The 25,140-nt window shown below is 40.7% G+C and overlaps 1 protein-coding gene across 6 annotated transcripts in view; it reads left to right on the forward strand.

Moving 5' to 3' along the window:
- TMEM241 (transmembrane protein 241) overlaps nucleotides 1-25,140 on the forward strand; it is a 66,807-nt gene that overhangs the window by 35,027 nt on the left and 6,640 nt on the right. For 3 of the 6 annotated variants that reach the window (XM_054059820.1, XM_054059819.1, XM_054059824.1), the window contains exon 14: nucleotides 16,328-16,392. In XM_054059820.1, coding sequence (XP_053915795.1) covers nucleotides 16,328-16,392 — 65 coding nt within the window. Of the gene's footprint in view, nucleotides 1-16,327; nucleotides 16,393-17,473; nucleotides 17,496-19,796; nucleotides 24,972-25,140 lie in introns of those variants that run through there. The other 3 variants (XM_054059822.1, XM_054059823.1, XM_054059821.1) reach the window with 2 other exon arrangements.

A 25,140-nucleotide genomic window follows, 5' to 3' on the forward strand; every position in this document is an offset into this window, starting at 1 on the left:
GAAGTGATGTCTTCTTTGCATACTGCTGTGCTCAGGCAAAAATGACAGTGAGATTCTTGGCTGAAAATTACATTGCTTTCTTGGCTTGGACCTCATAAAGCTTTATGCAAAGATGTCATAAACTCCCACTGGAGTTCCATAAACACAGTGTGTTTTCATTCGTCAAAGATCCTGTGCTGCATGCAAAGATGTCTCAAGATCTCTGCTTGCCCCACCTGAAAAACTGCAGCTGCAAGCCTGGGGAAGAGGGAGAATTGTGTGCCAGACCTGAGTGGACCCTGCTGGGAGGTGCTCTCCATGTGCTTTGAAGCACATCTCTATTCTGAGAGAAGGAATTTCCATGATCCTAAAGCTTTCAAGTATACCACGAAGGGATTCATAAAAATAGAAGTGAGCTTTGTCCATCTGTGCACCTTGTGTACTCTTGGGCATGTGGATATGCACACATATATGCATAAAGATAATTAAGATACGATAAAAATCCTTACTGATTTGTGGTTTGTCCTGACTGTATGAAATATGCACTTTTATTCTTGACACATATATTTGATTCCTGTGAGTCACCATGAGGACTATGCAAATGCCGTGGAAGAGATAATGTGTTTCTCAGCTGAGCTTGACAAGCAGATAAGGCAATCAGTTAGCTCTTTAATGTATATTACAGGCCTATAAAAAAGACCAGTTGCTGAAACTTTAAAAGTATAGGGGTTTAAGTAGTTTCCATAGAGACAGCTTGATAGTTATGTTGTAGCATCCAACACTGATTACACCATATAATTGTTGGGAAGACATCAGTCTCCATAACAACTCCTTTGTGTGCTATATGACCACTAAGCTAAGTGGCACAGGCTCCCTGAGGCACTAGTGCAATTGAAGGAAACTCTCTTGTAAGAATAGCTGAGACCTGTTGGAGATTTTGAATATCCAGGTAATGGAAAGCTTTAATAGGTATATTAAGAGGTGTTGTATAGGTCTGCAGTTGTGTACCCATTGAGAATGGCAGGTTCACAGCTTTTAGGTGTGATATGGTCACACAAGTAAGTACATACGGTTATATGCTGCTGCTTTTGGGTAGTATGGCAGCACAATTTTCATCTGTGCTCAATGTAAACAAATTCTGGTCTCAGGAGACATTAACTGATGGATTGAGCCCCAAAAGATGCTTCTAGTTTATTTCCTTTTATCCATCGTGATATCCATTTGAAGTGCATTGTGTATGTTTGTCACTGTCATTCTGTTGAACATAAAGCTAAGTGCAGAACCAATAGCTTGGATGGTGTCTTTGGAAGGTTATTTTTCACCCCTACTCTTGAAAAACCATCTCTAAATATATGACAGTAGGAAACAACAATCTAAAAGCAGGTTCTATCAAATCCGGCAGAATTTGGAACTGCAAAGAGTGCAGGTCCATTGGTTCCTCTGCATAATAGATTCCTAGTCTCACATGTTTCTGTTTGGTCTCCTGCAGTTAACTTCCATATGGAGAGCTGAGGCTGGGAGTCGAATCATAAGTGTGACAAAGAGAAGATAAAGAAATGAGGACTGTTTTGGAAATTGTTTCTCTTGATTAATGTACTGATGTTAATGCCAAAATTATATGGGAGAGCCATACACTGTGTAACATACTGATGCAGAAGGTTTCAAAGCTAGCTAAGACCAAGCTTCCAAAAATGAGCAAAAATAGCCACATTCTTCTCCCTTGCTGGTTCCTCATTCTTTTCAGGATCTGGATTGCCAGCTGCCTTTTGATTCTTAAAAATCTTCGTGGGTGAAATATCTCCAGACTGCCTCAGGAATCTTGAGCCTTATCATTGACCTCTCTGACACACACTTGGTGTCTCCCTCCAGGTTGATTTCTTCAGAAACTTCTCATGCTAGTGAGCTAGCTATCTTTCTCTTCCTTTCTCTTCCCAACTCAGAACCAATCTTTGCAAAATCTCAAGTGAGTTTATTTCTCAATCCCACTCTGTACACCTGTTGAAAGATTGGATTTTGACTTTCAACGAAAGTCAGCAAATAGCCAGTAGGGCTCCGGAGAAGACAGGCTGTAATGGCTTATGTCCTGTCTCTGGAACATGTGGTGCTCAGCAAAATCACAGAGACTTCAGACAATCTCAGGAGGTGACTGTGAGCTCTTCTTGTCCTGTCCATGGCTAGCATAGAGAGGAAGAAGGCAAGAGTCCAGCTTCCTCTCCATGCACGTTGCTGTGGATAGTTGTCCTAAGAGGGCAGAAGGGAATGGGTCTCCTTACAGAGTCTTCCCTACCCTTTCTGAGGGTCAATTTTGTCACTGTCTTCTCATGCATGTGACGTGCTGGGACCACTGAGGCCCACAGGGCTAAGCGTGGAACCTTGTGACATTGTTCATAAAAGGCAGTGCTCAAAATGGATTAGCAATGTTAGTGTTTTAAAAAACATTTGTTCAAGTATCGTGCTTTTTCAGGTTTCTGATGGAAAATTTTGACCTTTTGTAACAGCAAATGGTTAGAAAGCCATGGAAAGACTTTTGGTTTTGAATGGAAAAACAAAACCTTAAAGAATACTGCTTCTTTCTTGCAGTCCTTAGCATAATAATAATACTAATAGCATGTCAATTTCTTTCCATTACATCATTACTAAAACAGCATAAACACACCAGAGAATGGCAAAGCAGAGACTATGTGTCTGTTATTGTTGGGTTGTATGGAAAGGGGTCAGCGGGAAGATTTACTTATCTGGTCTGAGAATTGTTTGTTTATTGTTTAGGTTTTCCCAAAGGAGTGGTGAGATGGGAAATACAATAGGAAATAGACTTTATACGTGCACAGAAATGCCAAGACTGTAAGTGTCATACAGGAGAGAGGTTGATGGAAACTTGCTATTTTTGCTAAGAGATTTTAAAAAATACTTGATTACATATCCTGCAGTTTCCTATGCTATTTTTGATACTAGTGATATCCTCCACAGAGTTTTGAGTGAGTCATGACTGAAAAATGTTTTGCATCTGATAATATTGACAAGTAGTGTTAGTACTTCTTGTGTTTCTGTAGATTTTAACAATGGAAAAATGTATTATATTGCTTTTCACTAAAATATTCTACTTAAGCTAGTCTTCCTCATTGGTTCTGACGATATCCTTGAATCCTTTCAGCAATGTTTGTGCTTTCTGTGTATAAGTAAAGCAGCATGTGTAGGATCTGTTCTCTTATAGCAGTGATACTGGGGGCAAGAAGAGGGTTGTGGATACGCTCAAAAAGTGTGCAGGTCTTGAATTGACAATGGCATCAGTCTGCAGTCTTCAGCCTGAAACCTTTGAGCAATCTACCATGGAAAGAGTAGTCTCTGAGAATGGATTCAGCATCCTACCAGCAACCCCCTCTACATCGTGGTACTTCGGATATGATCAGTTGTGGTACAATGGGCCACTCCCTATCTGCGTTGTTTGAGCCATTTCTGAAGGTGGCTTCGGAGCGCATAGCTGGGTGGGCGTTCACCACCTTGATGTGGAAAATAAAAGTTCACTGGCTTCCGAGGTTGCTCAGGAGGTATTTTCTGATGTCAGTCTTCTGGTCTGCTTTGTGAAGGAATTATCTGGTGTAGGGCAACACCTAAGCACATGGCTTTGGACTGAGTGTCCAACTGACTTTTGAAGAGACATTCAGTGCTTGTGATGCATGGAAACGCATTGATGCAGCTCATAACTTGTTTGCCTTTGGCCTGATATTTATGCCTTAGTCGCCTTGCTGTTGAAGTTCTCTTTCAGAAGTTGTGGCCCCTTGTACTGTGTTCTCTTGTACTTCGAGAGAGAACAAGCTGGCAGGGGTTGAAAGTATCAGCCTGTTTAGTTTGGTCTTTGTTAAGAATTAATAAATGGTGCACGTAAGGTAGATAAATGCTGAAGAAGTGCCACAGCTACTAAGAGATCCATTCTTAAAAATATTGTCTTCTACCAGGGTGCCAATGTATTTTGCCTCCAGGAAATTCAAGTCAATTTTCCTTTTCTTCATGGACCACAACTGCCAGGAACTTTGCACTCTACCTGCTTTTTTTTTCTCCAGGATTTCACTTAAGCCACCAATGAGCCACTGCTATTTGAGATCACAGTCCACCTGTGAGGAATTTAGAATTGCCTTCTCTCACGCCTTTAGTCAGATGTCCTGATATTGCAGGGCAGTTATAGCAACAGTTCCTGCCTGATCTGGCTGCTGGCCCACCCACTGTCATCTAGCACTTGGGATGAAGATAGACATAGGCAGATGCTGAGCTTGATCCTTTCCAAGGATCCAACTACTTTTCAGCCTGTTAGATGTAGCAAACTGTCAGTTTGCCTGTTAAACTTGCTGCTGAAGTGTGACAATGAAAAGTGGGGTCATCTTATCGTGGTTATTAGACTTTTCTGTCTCTTTATGGTGATCTCTATTTCATGATCTCATAAGGGTTAGCTCTTGGTGAGCTTAATGTAAGATGAATTGTACTTTGTTGCAAAATTTTACAGTGGCAGTATCTGGATGCTCCCCAAAACTGAAAAGCAGTACTTTTCAAATCAGATAGAAAAAAAAAATTCTTTAACACTCTGTACCATATTACTGACCAGTAAAATTCAAGGCATCAAGCAGTGCATAGTAAATACTGAGACAACTGACTGAGTAAAAGTAGAGGGAGTTGTGTATTTTTTACAGGTTCAGATCTGCTCAAAAAGTTTCAGTGACTGGCTCACTAGTAACTTCAGCAGAAACAGATATTATATGGAAATCTTTCTAGGACGGAAGTGGAATGATTGATAAACTGCATGCCATGGGGTGTAAGTTGTGTATCAGCTAAGGTCAAAATGCAAATCTGTCCTTTTCTGTAATGTGCACAGTGACTGCAGACTTGCTGCATTAGGGGAGGATCATCCCTTCTCCTGGATTCTCTGCCATCAACCAATATTTGATTAAACAAACCCTTCGACCACTTCATTTGGTGTCCATGATCCTAATCAGCAAAACACTTAACTGCTGTTGTTGTTGCCATTGCAATGCTTACTCCATTACATAAATATTTAATAATTCATAAAATAAGAACAAGATGACGAATCACATTGCCTTGTCAAATTCTGAGCTCAGAGGTTCCAAGGGGAAAGACTAAATGGATAGAGCAGTTTAGGTCTTTGTGGCAACGGGGCAGCATATAGTGAAAGAGACATTTTGTCAGGCTGAATGACAGAGGAAAAGTACGGTTAAGCATTATAAAGCATTAAGTATTTACAGGAATCAAGAAGCACTGGGTCTTCAGTTTGGTGTAGCCTGGAAATACAAATACATTTCAGCTTTGCATCAAATGTACATGCATCAACAGTCAATCTTGTAACAGCAAAAATGGACAAAACACTTCTTGGCAGAGCCACAGAAAGTCAAATCTATTTGGCCTAAAGAAGCCTTGTGGTATCCCTTGTTAAATGACATTTGTTGTCCTTGCCTGACAAAGCTTCAGCTGCATGGATTGTGCCTCTCAGTTGCAGAACTGACCCGAACAGATGCTGTTAGTCTGGTGCATGTACGCACACCTGTTTGAATGATGATTGATAGTGAGGGGAATGTACATGAATGTGGAGGGTTTTCCCTTTGTGTCCTTCATACAGAAACGGAACACTGAGAGGAATAGCAGTATCTGGATTACGTTTTCAGTAGTCACATTTAAGAGAACTATTTAAATATGAACAGAGGCATTGTTAAAATTGAGTTCTGTACAATAACCGCTCTGCACTTCATAGGCTGAAGATTAATGGCACTACACCAGCTATCTCATTGGTCAATGGAAGGGGAAATGTATGTTTTGGCCATTATCTCCAGTAGAGGAGGGCACATGCTTCATATTTTCACTTTCTCTTTATTATGACAGCAAGTCTGATGTCAGTGTTTGGGCCAAGGTAGGATGGAGTAGCTACTTGGTGTTCAAAAAGAAAGAACTACCATTATTTTTAAGCCAATTGAGTATTTTACAAGAGAAAATGAGTTTTGGTTGTCTTTAAAAGTCTCAGGATATCTTTCATTTTTTGTAGGAAAGCAAAAGGAATTATGATGTGCTTGTAATAGTTCAGTCCTATCTCATCAGTGATGTACATTTATATATTTCTATAGTATATATGGTGTGTGTTTATATATGAATTCATATATAGATACATTTATTCATGATAGGTATAGGTCTTTCTGAAAAGAAAAGTCTTGTTCATGGCTGATTATTGTAAATATAACCATGATATCCTGTTTCTCATAGTAGGAGAAATTTCTTACACAAATTCTATTAATTACACTTAGTAACCCACATATTCCTTCTTTGCTTTCTGTACTTGGCTGTTGTAAGGTGTCTCTGCAACATAAAATAATTGTATCTTTCTCTGTGGTGCGTTTTGTAAGGTTTTAAAAAAGAAAGAGGCAGTGCAGAGCAAAGAAATTAAGGTGTTGCCAAGAACCAGACTGTCCATTAGCTATACATTAAATCTTTTTTGGCTGCAAGCTGTAAGACAGGTGCCACATACCTTAAAGAGATGAAGGCAGAGTGTTCTCTAGAATTGATTCGGAGGCAAGAGACAGATGGGCTTTTTTGACCCCTTTCTGCATTGTATAATGGGACTGGACATACAGCTGGGTTCCAGAATGACCTACAGCTTCAGTGTCCCCTAATGGCTCATTTTCTCCTGCAGCCAAACTGCTACTGAGATGCACACAGTGCAAGAACAATAGCTTGGCCACCTTTGTCTTATGAGGAATAAAAGAATGATGAAGTTAAACAACAATTCAGCAGTTCTTTTGGCTTTCACATAATGCTTGGGGTTAAAAAAATCATTACTGTAGCATATTAATCTGAAAGGATTAAACAATTGCCAATTTATTAATCTGATAAAACAGGATGCCGAATGATTTTAAGGAAGCTGACACAACCACTTATTGCAGGATCAGTGTTTTGGTTGTATTGATAATTGCATCCTGGAAACAAAAAGTACGTACAAATACCAGCACTGTGAAAAATCTTCATAAATATGATAGAAAGTAAATGATAGATGCCTAATTCTCTGAATACTGGAACTGCATATGAGTATCTAGGCGTAGAAATGCAGAATCTGCCCTCTAAATGCATGCTAGGGATAATTAAGAAATCTGCTTTCTTATAGCAATTGGAAAGCTGATATATAGAAACACTCCTCTGCAATACAGAGATTATTGTTTTGGGTATTGTTGAAGTAAGAAAAACAAGGCCTTAAAAATATCTGATTCTTTTGCTAGAGATGAGCATTTATACTGCTTCTGTTATGAAAACATGTTAGATGGCAGATTGCCGATTGGTTTGTCATTTGATCTACCCTCACCCTCTTTTTTTGTTATGTTTTGTTTTAAATGCAACATGTAGCTGATTTTATGCTGGGTCAGAAATTAATTGCTATGAAAATCAGATAAATTAATTTACCCGAGAACTAAGATTTATAATTATCATTAGGCATTTGACTGCCAGTGCATGTTTAAACACTGGCTGGTTTGAATCACAATGCACAGAACTAATTGTGCTCTTAAAGGACCCCTGAAATTTACCATTATCATTTCAATAATGCTGAAAAATATAAAGATAAATAGAATATAAGAGAAAGGCAGAATAGGGTGACCACACCTCCTTTGTGAAAAATGTGCTTTAGAGAAACTGCGGATCTGTGCAGGCATTTAGGCAAATATGAAATAAAGGATCTCAAAGAAATTTATGGCAGCTGGTAAAACTTCTGTGTGGCTGGATTGAGTGTGTGCGGATCATGAAGTTACTGACTCTGTCACCGTTACCATGGTGCCACTGTTGCCATGGTGCCAGCATCACCAGGCTATTCTTTAAGTAACAACGTGTGTGTCAGGGAGGGTTAAAGGTGTTTCTTCCTTCAGAAGAGCTGAGCAGAGTCTGCCTGTGAGCAGTGTGCACCTAAGTATGCTGTAAGGCACAAAATCACTGCGCTGTCTACTGATTTCATTGACTGACAGTCTCCAGTTAAGTCTGTCAGGGAATGAAACCCCTTAGGGCATGTTTGCACTTCGGTCAGGCTGTGAGGGTAATGCAGTAGACATGCTCAAGTTAGCTTTAAACTAATGAGCAGAACTGAGAGCAAAACCTGATTTGCTTTCCCCCTTTCTCCAATGTATTTCTCCCTTTGATTGTTTCTTTCCCTTGTTTGGACTGCTCAGCTTTGCAGGCAGGATCACGGCATTGTGGTTTCCTTTGGTAATAGCCATTATTTAGGTGGTTCAAGGCTGAAGCTTCATTACTTTTCCTTGGGAAGAGCTGTGTCTCTGTTTAAAATTCTTCCCTGTGGGTGGATTTATTAGTGCTGCTCCTTCAGAAGGCCATGTTACCACCTGACATCATTGGGTTAAGCAGCATGCGTTGTCTTGGCTTTTGATTAGTAACAACAGACAGCCAGAGCAAAGTTGAAAACTCTCACAGGTCCTTTAAATGTGTTGTTTAATTAATATCTAGAGGAAAGAGGCTTTACAGGAAAGTTGGTTGGAGGAATTTTGCCCCCATTTACTGTATCTCTTTTAACGAGAGATAAGCTTTGACACTTTAAAGATGGTTTACAAGGAGCCTCAAGCTTCTAGAAATGATCCATATTGCACACAAAGCCTTCACATTGTGATAGGCAGTATGTTTGAAAGCTTCCAGGGAAGTTTTTATTTCCATGATACATCGTCCCCAAAGCTGACCTGAAATTAAGCAGTTAATGCTTGTTTGATTTTGGCCTGGTTCTGCATACAGTATTAATTCAGGTACTGTGCCCGACTGAGAATATCTTCTGTGCACAGTGTCTGCAGCTGTTAATGGTGCTTTATTTTGACAGAAGACCACAGGAGGAAAATCATATATTCATTTATTTTCTGTGTTTTATTTTTATTTGATTTTTTCCTCCAGCCCTATTCACAAGCAGTCCAGTTGTACTCAAACTTAGTTCTAATTCTTTTTTTGTGAGGAAGGATCTATACCATGTTTGTCAGCAGCAGCAGGGATGACACTGCCTGCTTATGGCAGGTTTCCAGTGCCTGTACCAGCTTTCCACAAGCGATGAGCTTACTGGTGGTCATTGGTGCCTCTCATTGTTCATTGGTGACTTTATGCAGTTTGTGACAGTTCAGTCAGCACCTGCACTGCGAAGATCTTGTCTCAAGTATGGGTTATTTTAAAAAGGCTTGTCAGTACACGCTGGACCACTTTAGTCACAGTTTAGACAGGGGAGATCCAGGTCCCTTGGTGGTTTTTTATGTATTTGACTGTCCCAGTGTTCATCTGTTTCTGTAGCTGCTGGACCTCTCTGAATCAAAGTATTCTTGCTAAGGTGCAGAGAAGTTACCCGTCAGGCAATGTCTGGTTGCCTTAACTTTGGATTTAACAAAGCAGAGGAGAACTAGATAGGAACGACTTGCATTCCACCCAAGACAAAAAATGTATGTAAACAAGGACGTGTTAGTAGCTTACAAGATCCATGTGACTTAATGAATGCAGAAGATGGCATTTAAAGATTAACTGTGCCTTTTTTTTCCTGTTCTGAAGACTTCTGTTTCATTTTTGTTAGATCTCTGTACCTGATGTAACATTTCGTGTGCACATATGCTTACTCTCAAGTAGACATGTATACAAAGGAGATGTAACAATAAAATCTGGGAAATTATTTGAGTGGTCCACCCTCAAGAAACAAAAGTGCATGTGTTATTATTGATGTTTGCCTGCTGTAATTTTTGCCTTTTTGGTAGTACTGGATTATCTTGTAGCTGTTTTCTGTGGCACTAGCAGCGATCCATTTCCCTGGCAAATTTTTGATGATTATCTTAGCAGCTGGTTAAAACATGCAGAAGAGGGACAAAACAAATATTATGTCTATAAAAAGCTTGACATTGCTTTAATTCCATCAGAAGAATGAAAACAAAGGTTGCATACATCAGAAGCTTTTTCCTGATGTTTTGAGAAGATGACCTGATGATAAATAGAATGATTTATTTTGAACAGTGAGTGAGTGAACTTGATGAGCCGTTTCAAAACACTGTCTTTGGAAAAAATACATGTTTTTGTAAGGACAGAGGTTTTGGCAGTTTGGAGAGGTGAGGTTACAAGGATTGGCTCTGTGTACACAAACTAAGGAAAACTTTTGTAAAGTATTCTGCGTTCACTTACAGCAAGAACTATGACATTTAACTTTCTAGCAGTTGTCAAACAGTGATCACTCTGAATCAAACAGTGATTCAGAGGAAATATACTTTTTATATGGTATATACAAATATAGTTGTAATATTAAAACATCATAGTCATGTCTGACTAAATCCTCCGTATCTTCCCATTCCAGATAGGAAGATTAAATCAAAATCTAAATTTTGAAAATGTCCGCACTCGTGTTATATAAACAGCATGTTCCTGAACACCTCAGAAATGCTAGATATTCAAAATCTACAGCCAGTAAAATGGAAACCTTTCTCCGAAGTCGTTGTAAAGTGAGGGATGGAAGGGATGAATGATACCTTGGTCAAGAATGTTGCTTTTGTCTAGCCAGTACTGGCAGGTTTGAACTGATTGAGAATTGACAATTGGGATAACCACAGCTGGTTGGCAGAGAGCGCAAGGCAGCAAAGAATGCAGTGTCCCACATTTCTGTACCTCCCAGGATCCAAGTTTCTGCTTTGCCTAAAGGAGCCCTTAGGATGCCATTGCCATCTCCTGTCTTCAAGACACGTCAGACTTACCAGAATTTTCTGATGTTATGTTGTCAAGGAATAGATCTAATAGGGATGCTGGTTCAGTAGTGATCTTGCCTTATTAAGGTCTTTCAGCAAAGAGTTCTTCAAACCGTATTGTTTTGTTATTTATAAAATTAAATTAATTTCTATTTCTAAATTAATTTATTTTTTCCTATTTTTTTTAACAGCAACCTTTATGAAACGAATTTTGCTTTCTCTTTTGATTGTTTTTTCTTGTCTGACCACAATTTTTTTAGGAGAAAGGAGAGGATCATTCACATCATGATTTGTATAGTGGTCTGTCTATCAGAGTACCGTGGGATCTCTTTAAAGGTAGTGCTACTAGTGCCTCCCTCCACTCAGAATCACTAAAGCAAATTTACAAATGCAGATGCACATTCTTTCCTGTGCCTCCTTTTTGCCTGTGCAAAGTGATTTTATGCGCTGGATTTGTCCCTACCGTGCAACAAGTTCTTCTGCACATTAGGATATTTCTGCTTTATGAATTGTCTGTTATGAATTGTCTGTTACCCAGCATTTCAGTGAGGCCATCATGCTTCTTGTTGCCAGTAATTCAGCCTTGTAAGGGGCAAATTCTAGACTTGTGGCACTAACTTCCTTCTCCTTGGATCCTGAAGTGAGGCACTGTGTTGTCCTTCAGAGAAGCTTGTTAAATGTAAATGACAATCTAAGCAGTGTGCAGGTTCTTTTATGGTATCTGGGCCTATCTTTGTTTCCCAGAATGATAAGGATGCCTGAAATTTTCACCCTTTCATGTGAGGACCCGAATCTAAGAATCTCTTCTAACCAAGAAGTTGTTTGAAACTTCTGACTGTCCCACTTCTTGTTGGTTAATTACTCTGGAGTATTAACCACATCCCTCTGTTTTGCCAGGCTGTGGTGTACCGGTATCCAAAGCTCAGCCTTTCAGTCAGGCATTTCACCATTGAGAAGACACAAACTTTTTTCTTCCTCAGTGATTCCTCATGATCCTTCTTTAAATCTTCATCACACTTCATGCACCACCAAAACTTCTGATGAGTTATCTTTGATTGCCATGATTTTTGTGATGCACTAACCCTAGAGCTTTCATGTGTCTGTGGTCATTAGGTAAAATGAGTTCAACTTCATCTGTTTCTGTTTCGTTGTTTACAGTGAGCAGGTCTTTCCAATCACTGCACCTCCTCAAAATATGTTGCTTCCATTCAGAAAAAGGAACAGAGGTCTTACAAGCTCTGTTTCCCTCTTTAGGGGACCGGGTTGTAAGGTGATAAATGAGTCTGTACTTCTTTGGTGTGCCACCCATTCTGGTTGGGTTCAAACCCATTTCTGGTATACACCTCTTGAAGAACTACTGTTTTAAGAACCTTCTCTGTGGCACAATCCAGCCACAGACCTGGGTTGCCTCTCTGCTTCCTTTTCTGCTTCTTGTTCACTCCCTGTGCTAAAGTAGCTACCTAAAGAAGTCCTTTCTGTTCCGTTTTGTTGTCTTAACTGTTCAAGCCCAGTCTTTGTTCCAGCAGTCCTGCAGCATCCTCCCTGTGCTTGAAGTGATGCTGCTGTAATCTTCTATCTTCTCCTTCCTAGTGAGATCTGCAGTCCTAGTTGAAAGGTTTCATCTAGAGTAAGTTGGACTGAGGTGATGAATTTCTGCATCTTGTATCCTCTACCCATGGGGGAAATCAAGGGAACTCTCCCCTTATTGCACAGACCTCATTCCAGGTAAATGTCCTTCACAAGAATATGCATATTATCTTCAGTGCTGATACACTTTGTAAAGAGCTAGAACTGTTTCAGATTGAGATAACAAGCACACTCTGAAATGCCAACATTTTTGTTTATATATAAAATGACTTGTAAATAATTCAGTGATTTGAACTATAGAAATAGTTGAGGCGTTAATAGGCAAATAGGCGTTAATAAAGTTTTCCTTTGAATGGGTCTTGTTTCTGTGGTACAATGGAGCGACACATTACAGTTAGAGTGATTTATTTTAAAAAACAATTTTTTTCCTTTCATTTTATTGTAGAAGGAAAAATTTGAAGTTATTTCTGAGCTACAATTTCAGCTGATGTGGAAATGTTTTATTAAATGATGCTACACTTGGATTTTTTTCCTAATCACTGAAAGCTGTGTCAGAATTTCACCAAGCTGTCCAGCCTGCTGTCAAAGATTCCCTTGCCTTTTCTAGAGAGGTGAATGAATTTTGTAGAAATGTTCATAGTATTAATATTTTTTTTTTCTAAATAGATTTTGCAGTACTGCCTGGTCACAGTTCCTTTAAGCAAGTAAGCAGAGTCCATGGAGTTATTCCTATTTCTAAAATTGTTGGGGTTCAACTATCCAATCTATATAATTTGGTAGAATTAGTGACTGTATGTCAAAATCTTGGGGGCCTTTGTTCAAATACGCCGGTTATAGCTAATTAAAATTTTCCTTCCCACATCCTAGTTTTAAAGATTTAGTACCAAAATATATTTGGAAATCATTAGCTTTAGTTTGTCCTTTTACTTGCTTTCTTTTGTCTTGCAAGTTGATTCCTTTTCCTAAGGCATCTGAATGCCTAGCAAGACAACTGTGACCTTTAAAGTGAAGAAAGAGAGATTACTGCACTTAGCTTGTTGTGGTTTGTTTTTTTTTTAAAGGATGTTTAGAACATCAATGCTGATGTTTTTTTTAAAAACTAAATGTGCACTTAAAACACTTTGGAAAATGCTGAATTGTACTTCTGAACTATGGAAACTAAGGAAAATTGCCTTCTGAACTACATCGGTAGACTTTAGATCCTTCCTCTGGAACAAATTGTATGGTTAGCTTCCCTGAAAACTTGTTTTTCATTTTTAAATGTATTCCTCATTGAGATAAACAATCAAAGGTGGACGTTTTAGCAGCGTGTTTTCCTTTTGGGTTTTTTTTGTTTTTTTTTTTACACAGGCTTACTTCATGTGCTCTCACAACCCACGTTTTTTTTTTTTTGTTTTGGCACTGAGATGCTCTTACATAATTTTTCAAAAATACAACAGTGTTCTGCTGTAATAGTCCGAAAGGCTACAGCCTGCATTTTTTGCGGAGGTTTGGGATGATTGCAGTAAAATGATGTATTGTTTTTGATAAGGCCTGGTTTTGGAGGATTCTTAAATGCGTGTTTCTCTGCTCTTGGCCTCTTCTCAAGTTTCTGATAAACAGGACTCTATAAGGGAGTGGGTGACACAACTTCAACTTGTGTCACTTTTTGAGTACAGCACTTTGGTTTCTTTCAAGACAACAGCTTGAAGAAAATAATGCTCTGTAGATACCACAGCTGCCATCTTTCATTAGTTCCTGTTTACATGCTCAGTAATGAATATTGTATCTTTTTATGTAATAAATTAGTATTAGACTAAGATAAGCTCAGTGCAGTTAGTTCTACAATCATTCACACTGATGTAAATAAATGAGAAATAGTTCTGTGTAGGTCAGCGCAGCTACTGCAAGGTGTTCAAGGGGAGAATCCAGACTACTAGAACAAGATGTGGGTGTATTTTAGAGTGCTGCATTTGGACTGACAGATATCCAACCTGGAGCTGTGTTTAGAATAAGTATACGAAAGGCTGAGCTTCTAAATGGGTTAGACATCCGGTGTTTGGAGTAGGTGCCAGCTACCTCTGGCTGCAAATGACTGTGAGACAGACCATGGTGACCTGAGTGTGGACAATTGCAATGTCATCTTCTTGAGTTCTGAAGAGTAATTCTCAGTTTGTGACTTGTCCTTCACCTCCGTCAGTCTCCTTTGAATGCTTCTACTTAGTTGTAGGTTTGCTTGTATGTATGCAAGGCTGTAGGGGTAGCACTGATATCCATCATTGATTTTTGCCTGGAATGGGAACTCAGGTTTTCTGTTAGCTTCATGTTTACGGCATCACCTGTGTTGTTGTACACTACCCTTATAGGCAGTGCATAAATACTTCAGTCAGATGAATGAATAGTTTGTATCAGGAGGTACATCTGTAGTTGTATTAATACCAGCAATTTGATTGCTGTGCAGGAATGGAGTCATTGTGTGGTTACACTGTCATTGTGTGGTCACGCTACCAGCTTTAGATTATTGTCCCCTCTCCAGCTAACTCTTAGACTGGTGCTAGAGAGGTGACATAAAGCCATCTCTTCTTCATCCATTGCTGCTTGTGATCCTGCAGTGATTACGCTCCAGGCAGATTCAGAACCTTGCCTTTTAAAATGCAGCCATAACAAATGTAGTGGGTATTGACTAACAAACTGTCAGTCTGAGGTCTGGTGCTCAGAGCTTTCTCTAAAATGGCATTTGCTTCCCTTCTGCACATGTATTATAGTAGTGTTTTAACGAGTAATGGATTACAGAATGAAGTTTCTGCTGTCTCTCCTGGGAGTCAACTAGACAAACAACGATTAGGAAATCTTAGCTGATAATTGTTTAAATGTTTTGTTTATTAATTTCATCTTTTTCCTTGGGCAATTTTCTATTATCCTAAATAGTTCCTTTCATTCCTCAGTGCTTGTGTTTCCCAAGTATTTGTAAATCACTACCAAGTCTTCCTTTCCCACAGGCATTGCTTATCCTAACTGCTGACTGAAAATCGATCCCTCCATCTAATGACTCTGTCACTGTTCTCTGAACTCTTTCCATTATACATTATTCATCTGGCAACAAAATGTCCAAAACTGAGTGCAGGCTGCAGATGTGGTAGCTCTATAGTTGTTGAGGCAGGAGTCTCCTACAAACCATTCCATATCTGAAACTAGCTATTTCTGGGACCAGTACTGTGAAAATATAAAGTCGTTTGCCCCTGGCTTCTCTGCCCAGGACACCTGAGTGTAATCACAGATTTGTGATATAAATCTACTGAAGTTGCATTGTTTTTCTTTACCCCATGCCCTATTCCTTTTTCTGGCTTTTCTATACCCCTAAACACATTTCAAGCTCTCATTCTCCTCAGAGATATAAAGCTTTTTAAGCCCAGGTTCTGACTGATCTTCCCGGTCTGCTGTCGGCAAATAAAAGCTAGCAGGTTTCCAGGCCAGGCTAGCTGGAAAATGTGATAAGGGACCCTCTGCTCTGCTTCCCTGCCCTGCCTCTACTGTGTCCCGTGTTCTGTAGGGGTCAAAATGAATCTGTAATGCATGACCACCAAACTGTTTTCTCCATTGATTTCTCAGCCTAATGAGCAGCATGTTTTGTGTGTGCTTTTCCAGCAGTACCCCACAGTCAGGTTTCTCCCCAAGCTGGCTTCACAGTTCTTGTGTCCCTGTCTATTTGGTCTTTTACTGCTGTTTCTGGCCTGCCTCCCACTGCCCAGAGGGGAAAGGAGGTGCTGTATGTAGTCTTTGTACTTGCACAGGGGAGGAAGGTTGTGCTGGAGTGGAAGCTCCATGTTTAGCAATGTCTTACTGTTTAGCATAAACTCATTGGGTTTCTCCTGTCCATCGACAATCTATTTTAGGTTCTGCATCTAATGGCTAAGAAAACAAAGGGGAAAAAAAAAAGAAAAGAAAAAAAGAATGTGATTGCACATGCAGAAGTTTAATTTCAGCAAAAGTATTTCAGTTTTCATTTGTGATATTACAAGCTCGCAAACTGAGTTTATTTTTCCTTTCAACAGGTTATTACTGCTAGCTTATCACCGTTCTTCTTTGTCATGACTGCCAATGTACTAACTATTTCTTGGTAAGTACCTACATGAGCTTTTTTCTTAGCAGTAAAAATGCATTTCCACACAGTCCTTCATGTGGAAATGCTTTCTAAATGTCAAGTTCTATTAGTGCCGATAATATTTTGCATGCAAGGAGAACCAGGTGTGCAATGATGGATACAGTACAGTAGTAGAAGAGTATTTCTTCTGCCTCTGTCTGAGAACATGGACATTAAGCCTCACCACAATTCACTCAGCATGTTTTACAGCTAGACAAATGGATGCAATAGGCAAATAAATGACCCATTCCAAGTCACGCTATAAATTAGTGGTGGAATTGGAAATAAAACACAGGAGCCATGGTCTGGGGACAGCATCTTTTTAACCAATAGAGTATGTTCAAGTTTCCCTAACACAGTGTATACTGCGAATGAATAAAAGGAAAATAGTAGAAAAATAATGGTAATAAACTTTTTCCAAAGCTCTGTCTAGATTTTGTCTCTATCTGGCCACACATTATGAATCACCTAAATTCATTTTTTAGGTAGTAATATATAGCATTGGGATGCAAACTCCTTTGGTCAAAGACAATGTTTTTGGTCTGTGTTTGTAAAGCATACAGTGAAAGGGAATCCCAGCCCATGGCTGATGCTCCTAAATGTTTCTGCCATGCAAATAATAGCTAAATACAGGGTTAGACATGTATATCTGAGGACAGATTTTTTAATGGGAAATAAAAATCTGCTTGCTTTTGAAAAGGATTAAGCTTCTGGTTTTCCCCTTACAGTTTGATTGCCATCCTAAAGGTTCAGCACTACACTGAATGGAATTGGCATATTCTTTTTCCAGGTGTGATAAAAAAAAATGTTACAGGAAGGAGAATCTCGGTTTAAACTAGCCTCATATGCTTCTGTATGAATATGCATCTCCATGTGTATGTTAGGCACATGTAACCTCAAATACTAAAATAAACCATGTATTTTTTTTTAGCTTTAGGAATACGCTTATGTGACCTATGTGTGCAAGAGGCTAAACTAATATCAATGCACCTACAACACTCCTAGTCTAGGCCATTAACTTGCTGCTTTTCAACACTTTTTACATGTGTTTGTGCAGGTCTATCATGTGCGTACTAGAGGTAGGCTTTTACAATATGTATGTATTCACTGACTTGTATACTAACAATCGTGTGTACCTTTGTTAATGTGAGCACATGGATATATGTAGTTGCACACATGCTACATGCCGTATATGCACTGAAAGAAATATAAAGTGTGAACACATTTGTATCTTTAAAACAAACTTCACTTTTGTCCTTGGGCTACTGTTCTACTTTGATTATCATAATACAAAAAAAAAGATACATTTATTTTCTTTATTTATTTGTTTGAGTTCTGTTATTGCTTGTGCAGCAGCAGTGCCTTGGCTTATCAGCAAAGCTCTGGAAATAGTTGTTAGATGATAGCAGCTGCAAAGCATTCATGAGATCATTAATCACTGAGTATTTTAGTGTTGTCATGGGCAATATCGTATGTTAATTTCTGAGTGATGGGCCAATGCAGTTAGCTGTCACCCCACAATAAACAGAAGCCGGAGGATTTGCCAGATGGTAAATTGAAGGTAAATCAATGGTTGGCATTTAGCCATGTTTTTCGGTCTGCTTCATCTTGAAGTTATAACGATGGTTTCTCTTTGCCTTGTAATTTGGTGAGTATGGATTTGCATGGGCATGTGGATACAAGAAACTTCAAATCCTTCAGAATGGAATTCTTCTCCGATGTAGGACATAAGATATTAAAGAACAGTTTAGATACAGGCCCCTTTTTTACAGGACAGGGCTGTACAGCTTACTACTAATTTTTGTACAGAATTGCCAGTCTAATTTTCCGAATGCTACAGCAGAGATAGGTTTCTTTTTAAAGTCTCCATTAAAAATGTAGAAAACAATGCATCTGTAGAAATAAAAAGAAAAAAATAAGTATATATAAAAAAATAAGTCTTTGTCAGGTTTAGTTCTTCCTGTATTCAGTGGGGAGAAGTTCCTTAGGATAAACAAGAATATTGTATCCAACCCTAGCTCCTGAAGGAATTAATGCAGAGGGTATGTTTATAACTGGAGCTGAAATCCAGGCAAGACATGGGGGTTAACCCTCTCCAGAGAAAAGTACTTAGAGGTTGTTAGTGATTACAGGCAAACAGACTCATGTGTTTTAGATCTTTTTGAAAAGCTTGCAGCCCTTTGGACCTTGTTTGCAATTCTGTCTGCACAGTGGCCTGTCTACAGACTGTCTGGAGCACCAACTTTCCAGGGCTGTTTACTGTGTAATTGTACAATATTGTACTGTTGTTATACAATGTTTGTTTCTCTTGGGAACAAAGGCAATTATGTGATTTTTTTAAAACAGCTCACCAAAGCTAAGATCTAAGCGAATGTAATGCTATTAAAGACCAGAGAGCCTTCAGCTTTATGTGCCTTTTTTTTTTTTTTTTCTCAAAGCCCTCTTACAAATGAACTTAACAGAAGTTTGTTTTGTTTATAAAGTTCTTTAAGGAGCTTTTCTGTTTCATAAGCTAACTAAGCTGCGAGGCTAAGATGAAAGGTCAGTAGTCCTAGCTTTGCACTATTATAAAAGGGGAGATGAGTTGGTATGCTACCATATTCCTGTCAGCTCTGACAGATAGCAAGGGAGATTTGAGGATTATGAACTATTGCATGGATTGAGTGGCTGATAGTTTATTTTAGTGAATGGGGTTTGTTTGTAAAACCATTCACCCTGATTTGGAGCCCTGCTTCTAGTCCTGGTCTTGGAGAGAAGAGTTAGTGCCACCACTGCTCTATGAGTAGCACCAGAAGGAATCGCTTACTCGCTATTTTGACTGGGGCAGGTTCTTATACCAGGTTTCTCACAAAGAGGAGCAAACACGGGAATTTCCACAGTGTTTGCTACACCAGTGGGATCTCCCCAGAACAAAATTCTTTTTCCTGATTTCCTCAGTCCCCAAAACCTAGGTTTTACATCTCCTCCTCACTTTGTCAAGTGGGAGGATTTCAGAGCAGAACAGAAATTGCAAGGGGGGTTCATTAACCTAATGAGGTTCAAACTCTCCTGCCTTCCTTTCCTATACTTGCTAGTGTATGGGTGTGCAGCTATTCTTGTGCAACCTTCTCTATTGAGACTTTTCTCTGTGTGTTTTCACATGAATAACACCGGCCCTAAAATAAAGGAAGGGTAGTTTCTGATGAGATCAGTTAAATAAGACATTTCTGGTTTCAGCCTTTTCCTATCAAGACAAATAAAAAAAATCAGCTGGGTTACTGTCTCTAGGTTGAAATGTGTTTATACAAAAGAATACCTTTCTCTTAATGTTGTGCTGTTTGGCATTGTATCAAGTAGAGGGACTTGCTTGATCCTAAATTTGTGGTATACTTTGTTTACAGCCTTGTGATCAGTGGAGTTGGAGAAGCTTTGCTTGTTTACACTGAAAGGACAGGCACATAAAGAGGAACCAGATCTCACCAGCTGGAAAAGAGCTGACTTGCAGCATAGAGACCCTATCGTGAATAAAATGCGGCAGCAGGAATGAAGAAGTGCAACCAAGCACAAGGAAATAGACCTATCCTTTTTTTTATTAAGAAAGAAAAACTATGCTATTAATAGTGCTGTTAAGAGAGGAGCATAGTTGGCAGGATGGTTAGGAGCCTTTGCCTCAAAGCACAAAACAAACTATTTCTGATTGATTTGGTAAAGGAAAAACTGCACTGTCTCATGCTGATGGCTCTGTGTGAGAACCTCTCAGTAGCAGCTTCTTGCACAGGGAACTGAACTCAGGAAAAGCTGCATTCCCTACTGGATGCCCAATTTTTTTTTTAATTTTTTTTTAACTGGAAGCTGACAGCAGGTTGTATCAAACAATGTCAGAGCCCAGATCCTGCCATAAATTCAGAATCGGGAAGGATGTATTTTGTCTCCAATTCTTGTGTAATCAGCAAGCTGCTGCACACAGGCCACTAGTCACATCATCTGAAATTGCATGGTGAATGAGGCCATGGGGCTTCTGGAGATAATACCCTTCTGGAACTGTGGAGGTTTGACAGCTTTGCAGAACGGGGAAATCAGCAATAAATCTCAGTATCAGTAGTGATTGCTCTTTGTGTGTTTTTTTTCCTCTCCCATTCTCTGAGATTTCTCTTGAACTCTGCAAATTTTTGTCATCTGGAGGGGGTGGAGGGATACGTACTGTTCCCAGCAGTGGTTTGTCTCTTAAATTATTGCAAGAGGCAACAAAGATTATGACCCTTGAGTGAATGTCATAAAGAGTGTAAGGCAATTAATCTCAAGAGTTCTTAAAATAATTTCATTTCTGGTTGCTTAATGTCTGTTAGAAATTAGTCTTGATATATGAGTGACTTGGAAAGAAATCTGCAAAAGTAATATTGAAAATGAGTTGATAATATTGTGGGGAAGGTCTACACGATAACAGGAGCTTGATAACAAATCTTCAGTGAGGAGAGGAACTTGTCTTACTAAAGCATAGTCCCTTGGTCTGACATTTTCCCTCATAGTCAATGGAAAGAGAGCGATACCCTCACATAGGTGATTCTTCTTGAACAGGTTGCTGCGTTAATACCACTGAAAGTTCCTCTAGAAGTGCTCATCTAGCTGTAGATGGAAACTAGGTAACTAGTCTAGACGAGACACGTGGCTTTTAGAAGGCTAAAGTTAGCTGAGGCATATCTGTTTCAATCTGAGAAATTCCAGCTGCTGGGTTTTATAGTCTAGCTACATCTTAACTTCAAATATAATGCCATAATTTGATGAAGAATGTAAATTTTAGGAAGGATTGCAGTCAGTTTCTGTAACTGGGGAGTTTTAGGTAAAGATTAGTTTGTTTTCACAACATAAAAACTGTAGTTTTAAAAAGAGAATTCAGAGAAGTTATCTGGCCTGTACTGTAACTAAACTTATCCCAAATAGTCGCAAGGGGTCTGTTTACTCTGACATGTTGTCCATGTATGTTGGGTCATGCTCTGACTTGAGTATAGAGTGAGCCATTTTCTTGCCAGCTAATAAAAACTTAGGTATGGGAAGAAAGCGGAAGACAAGGACAAACGTGAAAGAAACATGTGCTTGAACTTTAGTGCTTGATAGGAATGGTTGGACTTGATGATCCTGGAGGTATTTTCCAACCTAGTGATTCTGTGATTCTGTGAACTTGAGCACTAATCCTGAATCCAGCATGAACAACATGGCATGGGGAGTTGAGCCCATACTCATGCCCAGTGAGGCAAGACACAGCCACCCGTGGACCTCATGGCTTTCCAGTCTGAAAATTCAGACAGTACTGGGAGTAGTGGCTGCAATATGCTGCCTTTCCCCAAGCAGCTCACTCTGCCAGCCAATTGTGGCAATGCGGTAGGACCATGCTGTGCTAACCTTTCTGCTGGTTTTCAAGTGACTCATGACCCTGGGAGACCTCATGGAAGAGTCTCTGTGTGACAGGTGAAGTTTTGCAAACATAGCTGGAACCTCTGCTGTGCAAAAAGCTCATTGTGTACCTCTCTTCTTGCATAACTTTAAAAAGTAGGCTGCAGTCTGGACTCTTCCTTTCTCATCTGTGCTGTTCATAACAATGTACCAAAACCCAGAGCACCTGTTTGCTCTCTTGCTTGTGGTCTCAGCAGAAAGCCAGTGGCCAAATCATAAGCAAGAGCTGCTGTAGCATTTTGGTTGCAGAGGGCGTGATTGGAGTGGCTGTGGGAAGGTTGTTTGGCTGCAACAGGCATTGTCTTGGCTGGACTCTGGGAGGATTCCGTGTCTGCAGGTGCTGAATTGGTCTCCCTGCATAGTAAGTCTGCTACCTTTGTATGTAACTTCATGCATAGGATCATAGAATCACTAGGTTGGAAAAGACCTTTGAGATCATCAAGTCCAACTGTACCTGTCCACTACTAAATCACATCCCTAAGCACTTCATCTACCTGTCCTTTAAATACCTCAGGGGTGGTGACTCCACCACCTCCCTGGGCAGCCTCTGCCAGTGCTTGATAACCCTTTCTGTGAAGAAATTTTTCCTGATGTCCAACCTGAACCTCCTGCAGCACAATTTCAGTCCATTCCCTCTTGTCCTATCACCTGGGAGAAGAGACCAACATCCACGTTTCTACAACCTCCTTTTGGACAGTTGTAGACAGTGATAAGGTCTCCTCTCAGCCTCCTTTTCTCCAGGCTAAACAACCCAAGTTCCCTCAGCTGCTCCTTTTGAGATTTGTTCTCCAGTCCCTTCACCAGCTTTGTTGCTCTTCTCTAGACACGCTCCGGGATCTCAATGTCTTTCTTGTAGTGAGGGGCCCAAAACTGGACACAATATTCAAGGTGTGGCCTCACCAGTGCTGAGTACAGGGAATCACTTCCCTGGTCCTGCTGGCCACACTGTTTCTGATACAAGCCAAGATGCTATTGGCCGCCTTGGCCACCTGGGCACACTGCTGCCTCCTGTTCAGTCGGCTGTCAACCAACACCCCCAGGTCCTTCTCTGCCAGGCAGTTTTCTAGCCACTCTTCCCCAGGTCTGTGGCGCTGCTGTTGTGTCCCAAGTGCAGGACTTGGCACTTGGCCTTGTTAAACCTCACCTCATTGGCCTCAACCCACTGATCCAGCCTGTTCAGATCCCTTTGTAGAGCCTCTCTATCCTCAAGCAGATCAACACTTCCTCCCAGTTTAGTGTGATCCATGAACCTACTAAGGGTACATTTAATCCCCTCATCCAGGTCGTTGATAAAGATATTGCATAGCACTGGACACAGCACCAAGCCCTGGGGAACAACTGCAAGCTAAACAACACTCAGTTGTTTGCTTCTGCTTCCATTTTTGTGCATTAACGCAATGTGCTTGCATTTCTAAGACTCTACTTGATGTAAGTAAAATGCTGCAGGTTTCAATTAATTACTACATAAACAAATCAAGGAAGCAGAGTAAACAGTGAAGTTGGGCTCCTCTGTCAAACAGGGCTGGGAAGAAAAAGTGCCCTCTGAACTGACCTGACCTGTTTCAGGTGAGGATAACACCTGCAGACCAGCATGAAGCTTGTTAGTCTTGCTGAATACTCCGAGTTGGGTGGAAGTGGACCTCCAAGACCTTCAAAATCTAACTTAGAATCATAGAATAGTTTGGGGACCTTAAAGACCATCCAGTTCCGACACCCCTGCCATGGGCAGGGACGCCTCCCACTAGATCAGGCTGCCCAAGGCCCCATCCAACCTGGCCTTGAACACCTCCAGGGATGGGGCATCCATAACCTCCCTGGGTAAGCTGTGCCAGTGCCTTACTACCCTCATGATGAAGAAATTCCTCCTTATGTCTAATCTAAATCTGCCCGTCTCCAGTTTATACCCATTGCCCCTAGTCCTATCACTACAAGACTTTGTAAACAGTCCCTCCCCAGCTTTCCTGTAGCCCCTTCAGGTGCTGGAAGGTCAGTACAAGGTCTCCTCAGAGCCTTCCTTAGGCTGAACAACCCCAGCTCTCTCAGCTTGTCCTTGTAGGGAAGATGCTTCAGCCCTTTGATCATCTTTGTAGCCCTCCTCTGGATCCGTTCCAACAGCTCCATATCCTTCTTATGTTGAGGATTCCAGAACTGGACACAGTACTCCAGATGAGGTCTCACAAGAGAGGAATAGAGGGGCAGAATCACTTCCCTCGCCCTGCTGGCCACACTTCTTTTGGTGTAGCCCAGGATACATTTGGCCTTCTGGGCTGTGAGCGCACATTGCCGGCTCATGTCAAGCAGCAACCAGCACCCCAAGTCCTTCTCCACAGGGCAGCTCTCAATTGCGTCATCCTCCATCCTGTACTGAAATCGGGGATTGCCCCGACTCAGGTGTAAGACCTTGCACTTGGCCTTGTTGAACCTCATGAGGTTCTCAGAGGCCCACTTCTCCAGCCTGTCCAGGTCCCTCTGGATTCCATCCTGTCCTTCCAGTGTGGCAACTGCACCACTTATCTTGGTGTCATCTGCAAACAAACTGAGGGTTTTATCCCCTTTCTTTGCATATTTGGAGTTACCTCAAAGTGCTAAAAACATGGGTTAGCTTCCTTCTTCCTCGGGCTGTGGAAGTGGTGACAGAAGAGCCGGGGTCTGGTGTGGCAGCTGCCCGTGTGGGAGTCCCTGTGAGCAAAGGGTGCTCAAGCATTGACAGCAACAAGCGGACAGAGGGTTAGCCTTTCTGTAGATGTTGTGGAGAGACAGCCCTTTGCAGGGCTTCTGGCTGTTGGAACTAGCGTTGCCTTTGTCAACACATCTGTGCTAAGGTGGGGACGTCAGCCTGGAAACAGTGAGCTGCAGCAGCTAAAAACCCCTAAAGCGGCATCTCAGCTGGCAATTCAGAACAGGCCCACCATACAAATCTAAAGGGGAGCCATGGGAGGGCAACTATGGGAAGACTCCAGCTCCCTCCCTACTCTTGGGAAGTGTTTCATACCCACCAGTGACACCAGGGTAGAAGAGACATGGAGAGGTGCTCCCTGATCCTGGCAGCCCCAGGCGGGGAGGTGATTACAACAGAGGGGAAATATGGGAAGGACAGGCACATACCGGCTGCTTGCAGAGACTGGCAACTGGAGCAACACAAACCTTGTCATATCCTGAGGAAGCAGCAGCCTGATGTTTAATTCAGTCCTGTTCCACAAGAAGGGATACTGCATAGTGAAAAAAAAAAGCCACTTCAGGGTTGTTATCTTCAAATCAGGAAACCTCAGAAGTTCAGTCTTGAGACATCTGACTCTT

The sequence above is a fragment of the Cuculus canorus genome, chromosome 2, assembly GCF_017976375.1.
Source record: "Cuculus canorus isolate bCucCan1 chromosome 2, bCucCan1.pri, whole genome shotgun sequence".
Lineage (NCBI taxonomy): Eukaryota > Metazoa > Chordata > Aves > Cuculiformes > Cuculidae > Cuculus > Cuculus canorus.